We start from the raw sequence: 8,003 nt of genomic DNA, 5'->3' as shown, positions 1-8,003 counted from the left end.
ATCAGAAAAATAATACTGATGCACCACACTATATACCAGTGACGCCCTACGATACCCAGTGTCCTGAGCATCGTCTGGCAGGAGGTTAAAGAGAGAAACTTGCATACGATCACTTCGGCGTCCCGATAGCACCGCTGCTTAAACCATCATCCCAGCCATGGAGGGGGGCAGCTTATGGCCAATATCAAACTTGCCTGCCCTCGATCCGATGGCAACTCACGGGAGACATTATAACTTGCGCGCTCATCCACATACACAATACAGAATACCAATACTGTATGAGTGTGTCTAAAACAAATAATCATATTATTTTTAAAATAACAATTTTTACGAAACTCACTGTGGGAATCATACAATTTTTCAAATTCACAATCCCACATTTTTTCTTTAATATCTCCAACATAAATCCACCAATAATAATATACAAATAATTTTTCCCAAATCATAAAATCAATCAAATAATATTTCAAGGGCATAATTATATAATTTAAAAGCACCAAACTTAAATCAATACTTTTCTTGAAATATTTAAAATTGAATCATGCCCAAAAATAATATTAAAATTCAAATACAATTAATTAAATGAAAACACCTTGCTCATGCGTAATAAATTCAATTAAATCATAATAATAATAATAAAGAATTTTTTAATAAACCAAACTTTCATTTAGCATCAATAAGTATATATATATATATATATATAAAATACAATTTACCACAGTTATAAATAAATTCCATCACATAAGCATATTTTCTAAATATTAAATTAACACAAAATAAATATAATTAATCATCCCAAAATAGTTTTAAAGGTGGGTCACTCAGCTCAAGGACATGTATCAATTGAGATCCTCTGCAGGATCAACTCCACTACTCACACGTGCACCTAAAATATCTACAGTACACAAAACTAATTATTTTAATCAGGTAACTCCCAAATGGATACCTAGGGAGCGAACACAAACGACGACCAAAATTTACGAGTAATGTACTGAATCGAAGCTTGTGAAACGAGGATTACGAATCTGGTCTCACTTTTTGGATATCAGATCCAAGGTGGTCGGAATCTCATCGGAAAGGTATCGGGTTTTGGATCCTCGGACCTCACAAGCGCCGCAAGTTGGAGGAAATCGACCTCAGATCTGGATTCAGGGGGTCGAAACTAGTGGGAAAGGATGGGCGGTGCAACTGGAAACTCGCCTCGAAAGTCGATTTCCCAACGAACCGCCGTGGTCACGTCACTGCCGGTGGCACGTCTGGTGGCCACTGGTCGTGATTTTTGGAGGAGGTGTAGATCAGAGGATGGGCAAACAGATAGGACCGACGGTGAGGCAAACGGAGGCCGGATTGGTGAGAAATTTGGGTTTGAAGCAATCGGCGCCACCGCTGGAAAAAGTCTCGATCCGGGCGCAGTGGCTGCGAGATTTGGTGGGCTGGCCGAAAATGGAAGGAGTAAGGTGCTGGTGGGGCACATGTATGGGTGAAAAAGGTGGAGGACGGTGAACGGAGGGTGGTGGCCTCTCTCTCTCTCTCCTCCTCCTCCTCCTCTCTCTCTCTCTCTCTCTCTCTCCGGTTGCACGACTCACACACGGGTTTGAGCCAATAAGAGGCTATCCCGTGGGTGCCACTGTCCACTCATGGGAAAAGTTGAAGGCTTTGACATGTGGCGCATATTTTTCACAATAACACCATTTAATTAAAAATAATATAAAATAATACTATATCTGAAAAACTTTGCAAGTCCATAACTTTTTAACCGAGTGTCCAAATTAGGCGTGCCACTAGTCTATAGACTCGTATCGACAAGTACTTTACAACCATTCAAAAGTCAAATCGAAATTCTACATAAATAAAAAGTCAAACTTGGCACCCTTGGACAGCTTGGACCACAATTTACCTTGCGCATAACTTTCAAACGGTAGCTCCGATTTCGTCGTGCTACTAGTCTACAAACTCGGGACGATACGTACTTTGAAATGATGCTTCGATCAACGTAAAATTCCATCCAGAACAAAAAGTCAAAATTTTGACCTTCTCGGCCAACGGTCAACCTCGATCAACATGCAAAAATTCCGATTTACTTTGGGAGAGGATGTTACATATATATATTATATTTTCAGGAAAAAAAATATATATATATATATTATATTGTATTATACTTTACTTAAAATAGTATAAATATATATATGCTATAATCAAAACTGAAACATAAAAATTAACCATGTGCTCGCATTCTTTCTTAGTAGACTTTGTATAATTGACTAATTAAAAATATCTAATAGTTTTTTAGTAGGTATCCGTTAATATATATATATATATATATATTGATATATATTTGCATTTGAATTTATTATTCAATCTGTCGAGTAGATCTCCAATAAAAAAATAAGAATGAAAAAACAATTAAACGAACGTGGATGATATTAATTATCCGGTAGAGCAGCACAACAATGCATGCAAAATTTTTAGTCAATGGATTATTTCAAGTGATTTTTATACTTTCGTCGAACAAGTAGTCCGACCAGTTCCATATTATAATTTAGTAATTTACTGCTACTGAATCATTGACTGTTGACTTTCAAGGTCCGATCTATCTATTAAATTTAATAAAAACAGTCAGTGGTTATATTCACAACTTTTTTATGTGAGAAGTTCTAGATTTAGTATAATAATAATAATAATAAAAAAAAAAAATTAGCTGGTGAAAGCCTGCTTAGGACGTGGAAAAATACTTGCATTGTATAGGCCATGGATGACCCCAGTGAGGGTGACGAGTGATGAATGACGTAGTATCATCGTGGTACCTAATTTTTCCTGAATAAATTGTAGTATGATTCTATAAAAGCACGAATCACATGCAAAGGAGAACCAAAACGTCAGATATGGGTTCTCTTTTTTCATTCATTCTGTGGCTGATTGATCATCGAAAGATTCAATTCTGTATACAAGATTTAAAAATTAGCTTATTTAAGAGACAATTATGAATTTAAATAGCTAAATATGCATGTATGAATGTTAAAGTGGCTATCATTATAGACGTGATGTAACGGGAAAAAGGAGTTTGCTTCTTTTTTTTTCTTTTTTTCTTTTTTTAAAATAAGCCCCATTTTTTGTTTAACCCAATAAAATGTGATGTTAATTTTATGTTTATCTATTATATTTTGAAAATTTATAGCACTCAACTAATTAAATTCTTAAAGTTGATTTGTGTGGTTTAGATTCTGCATATAGGTATGACACTAAGTCGATAAGGACAGGATAGGTTTTTTTTTATTATTATTATTATTATTATTTGTGAAAATGTTAAACTTGATTTGTAGGGTTGAGATTGTGCTTATAGATGCGGTGACGATACTTATAAGGCCGGTAGCTGAAATACCGGATTTTTTTTTTTTGACACAATAGTTAATTTTATTATTGGATGATTAAAATTTTAAATCTCACACATATATATATATATATAAGAGTGTTGACATTGTCAGTAGATTGTTTCTGTGATGAATACAGTAAGCAAGTAATACTGAGAAATACATTGACAGTAATGTTAATCTAGAGTTTAAAATCTAAAGTCAACTTAAATGAATGTGCATTAATTTCAAAGAACAAAATATGTGAAATAATTATTGTTTAAAACAATAGTGCTTAAATTAATAGACGAATATACCTAATACTTATTTAGTGGGTATATTATCAAGTTATTTAAACTCGAAAGATGAATTATTTCAATATTTCCCTTTAAAATAATAATAATAATAATTAGGAAGCTTGACATTGTTCTCTAGGGCATCACAAGTTATGCATGCAAATTTTAGTAGTCAATATGACTTATTTAAGTGATTTTTTACTTGCATCGAACAGCTAATTTTGGCTAGTTTCATATTCTAATTTACTTGTATTGACTGTTGACTTTCGGGATCTGAACTTCAAACTGTTAAAAAGTCAATGGTAATGTAGCCTAGTTGGTGAAAGCCTACCCAGGATGGCGACGATATTTGGTGGGTGAAAGCACAAGTTCAAATGCTTGGTAACCGTTTAAAATGGTTTTTAGTTTTGTGTATATTTAAAACTTTTTTAGCATTCAATTAAAAGTCTTTATTTAATTTTTTGGTAATCAATTAAAAGGCTTAAAATTTATTGGTGTGGTTTACATTGTGACTATGGGTATGAAACTAAGGACTGTAGGTGAAATAGTAAATTTTTCTCTCTTTTTTTTTTTTTTTTTTTTTTTTTTTTTTTTTGGGGTCATTTTTCTTTTTTTAAATATGATAAAGTGGGAGAGAATTTTTTAGCTTCATGACTGATTGGATCCATAACCTGTGGTGATCATTGTTGGATAAAAGTTATTAGCAATGGTAATGGTCATTGTTAATTGAACTATTACAAAATAATCAATAATATGTAATTAAAAATTTAAACGTCAACAAGCAAAGAATCTAAATTTATAAAGTTTTGTGCACGTAGAATATATAATAATACTGATTTTTTTTATTTTTTTTTTTGGGACCTTGAACTGAAAAAAAAAATAAAAAATGCCAAGGATATCCCTTTAATCAAGAAGCAAAAGCAAGTTGTTGTACTCATTTTATTGCAGTAATTAAAACGGTTCGTTTTCCTGTCCTTGACACTATTATCCATGATGACCTCAAGAGAGCTCTGCCCCAAGATAAAGGACTTTTCTAATATGATTACTTATAGACTCGGAGGTTCGGAATTCAAGTCCAAGAGATTGAGGTGCCCTTGACAACGTTTTGATTTTTTTCTTTTCTATTTAATTGTGTCCAATTTGATTATTTGCAATGTTGTTAAAAATTTATTAAGCATTTTAAATAACTATACATTCTTTGGGAAAAAAAAAAAAATCAAATGTGTTTGATTTGGTGTGTGTGCAAATGTTTTTTTTTTTTTTTTTAACTTTTTATCCATTAATTGATAGTTGCTTAACAAATTCTAATTAGCACTAACATACATTTAAGTGTAAGTAAGGATTAGTCCTTGTTCTACCTTTCTTTGTCAGTGAGGATTTGATTCTTGTAGAAAGCAGGTTGATCAATTGAAGTATGGCTCTGAACACAGCCATTTTATTAGAGACACTAGACACATGTTGACTATCATTCATCAACTTCTCATTGCTCTCAGCATCAAAAGAAGTATTAGAAACTGCAGCTGTTGTATTATTGCTTGCTGGAGCAAGATGAAACAGAGTTGAAACACAGAGCTGAAACACAGTTCTTTTCAATTTAGCAAAACAAGAATTTGATACATTTTGCTACAATATTTTCCATAAGTATTCTCCAAGCCTCCACGCAAGTGGGTTGAAGATCTACTAAATAGATAGGAATTAAGGATCATAATTGAGAAACTGAAAGAACTAGCTAGAAGACACTGTATAGAAAGTCTGCAGGCCAGTGAAAAGCAGAATTAGAAAGGCAGCGAAGATTTGGGTTATTCTCCATGGATTTGGGCAGTACTCCCTCAACAAGATGAGGTGATATTTCCATAACCTGACTTTCCAAGATTCCAAACATCTGTGCCACCGCCAAAAACACCACCACGGTTTAATGCTTTCATTCAAGTCCTCGCACAGAGTGCCAAACCAGGATTCTTCTAGACTATCAACCCCTTGTGTTAGACCTTGAAAAAGATCCAAGAGGCTACTGATGTCATTCTGGTCATCCGGATTGTTGGATTTTATAATTCCTTTATCCATAAGAAGTTTTAAATCCGATGATGAACATATAAGATCCCGTAAGAAGAAAGCATATGAAGTAAAGTAATTACATGAATTCCCAAGTTCGCCGCATTGCTCCAGAGCAATTAGGTTCCTGATAAACGACTCTGTCGTTTGCTGAATTTTCAGTGGTGGAATCCGTAGTTCTTTTCTTCCCTTACAAAATGATATTTGCAACAAGTTCAATTTTTTACCTGCTTCTTTTTTCATCTTGATGATGTTGATCCCAGCCTGTTCGATTTCTCTGGCACAGTATCCCAATTTCGTGGTATTCGTACACCCAACTCGCTTCCCTTCCTTGGGGATGTAATAGGATTTGTGAAAAACGTCCAGGAAATTCTTGAAATGTGAATATTTCTCATCGAATTTATCAGGGTTAGAACAGAAATATGGGGAGGAGAAGAAAGAGTGAGCAAGCTCCATAACTGACTTCTTATGCCAATTAGGTTCCTCGTTATTATTATTATTTTGTTGATGTTGAAGGCCATCGTTGTCGGCGGATTTGAATTCTGGACCTTTTTCCGAGGAAGTACTTGAAGTGGCTTTATCATTAGGCTGTTCGTGTTTGCACAAGGACGGCGACGAGGGATTCTTCTTCTCCTTAAGAGAGGATTTGATTAAATCAAATAAATGCTCGAGAACAAAGAGAGGGATTTGATTCTCAAAAAGTGTTAAATCATGCCTGATTAATGGAAGAATTGAACGTGATGAAGCTCCATCGTTCTTGAAAAGTGGGTCCCAGTCATCATCTTGATCTGCAGGTTTTGGAGCTGAAGATGATGATGACGATGAATGTTCATCAAACCTCAAAAAAAGTTGTAATAGAAAACAACCATCAACCAGCATTATGTCCGCAAGTTCATGAGCCTTCAAATTATCCACCCGTCCTGCATAGCTTGCACGAACCATCATATCTATTTGCAACAAGAATTTGCTGCACGAGTCTAAGCATTCTTCCGGTTTGGGTGTTCGTTGAAGAAGATCGAGCATATAAACCCATTTGTGAGCTTGCATAGGAAGTAGACCATCTTTAAGACGGTGAATTGGTCCGATTGAGACAAGCCGAGGACTAAAAGCATCGTTGTTGGAGTTTCTTAGTTGGTTTGGAACACTGTAAATGCTTGCTATGGATGACTCCTTCCCCACAAGACCCAAAGTCACCTTCACAGATTTCATCCACACTGTATTTTGTAGTTCATCTTCCTCTGAAGTAAGTCGCAGAAGCTCTCGCTTTTGTTTCATGCTCATGCTTTTCTGATCTGACATTTCCTTCTGTAGAAACTTAGGGAAGATCATCCCAAAAAAATTGTTACAAATAAAAACAAAAAATTGTGTTTGGTTCAAAGAAAATATAGCCTTTGAAACATAGCTGAAAATGGTTGATGAATTTCACTAGAGTAATAGAACTCAGTTTAACCTAGCCCCTACGGTGGCTGACAGTACATTAAATGCTCTTTTTCTTTTTCTTTTTTTATTGTTAAACATCAAGTAATAGTAATCTAGTAGATCAGTCAATAAGAGCAAGCTGGCTGACTATTGGGAAACGATCAATTTAATTTTAGGACTTTCTAGAATATATAAATAAATAAATATAGATATATATATATATATATATACTTCTTTTATGGTGGATCCGTTGTATACGGATTAGGAAAAAATTGATCTTATTTAGAAAAAAATTTTAAAAAGCATTAGTTTTTTTTTTCACACATTTAGGAAAAATCAATATTTTTAATTTTTTTTTCAAAAAAATATTATTATTATTTTTAGTTTATATACAACGATTTTAATCATAGAATCATCTCATTTTTACAAATGGACGGGAAGCCGTAATTCTTCACGTTGCGAATTCTAAAATTAAAATTCGAGATTTGGTAAGTTTCATATGGGCTTATGCCGCCCCCCTTGGTGGCTGATAGTACAATATGCGCTGGTCTTTTCTTATTGTCAAACAACTAGATCAGTCAATGTAAGAGCCAGGTGGGCGACAATTCGGAAACGATCAATTTTATTTTATGCCTTTCTAGTATACATATAGATCTATATATATATATATATATATATATTTTAGATTATAGTCGACTTCTTTCATATTTGTATATTAGTATCCAGTCTTTTATAAGTCGACTTCTTTCATATTTGTATATTAGTATCGAGTCTTTTATAAATATTTTTCTTCTGGTCAACTAGTATTTTTTTAATTATGAAAATATTTCATTTAGACTTTTTGAGGTTGTATTAATTTCACTTTAATTTTTTAAATTTGAAAAATTAC

General features: G+C 33.7%; 1 protein-coding gene across 1 annotated transcript; it reads right to left on the bottom strand.

Annotated features, from left to right (window-relative positions):
- Positions 1 to 5,182: 5,182 nt before the first annotated feature.
- LOC132804317 (UPF0481 protein At3g47200-like) lies at positions 5,183 to 7,075 on the bottom strand. Its single transcript, XM_060818537.1, has one exon. It carries the CDS (start codon positions 7,022 to 7,024, stop codon positions 5,369 to 5,371), a length of 1,656 nt encoding a protein of 551 aa, XP_060674520.1. The 5' UTR covers positions 7,025 to 7,075; the 3' UTR covers positions 5,183 to 5,368.
- Between the last annotated feature and the right edge of the window lie 928 nt (positions 7,076 to 8,003).

This window comes from Ziziphus jujuba, chromosome 6 (genome assembly GCF_031755915.1).
Source record: "Ziziphus jujuba cultivar Dongzao chromosome 6, ASM3175591v1".
NCBI classification, from domain to species: domain Eukaryota; kingdom Viridiplantae; phylum Streptophyta; class Magnoliopsida; order Rosales; family Rhamnaceae; genus Ziziphus; species Ziziphus jujuba.
The sequence above is the reverse complement of the archived record's forward strand: the minus strand, read 5'-3'. Positions and strand labels throughout refer to the sequence as shown.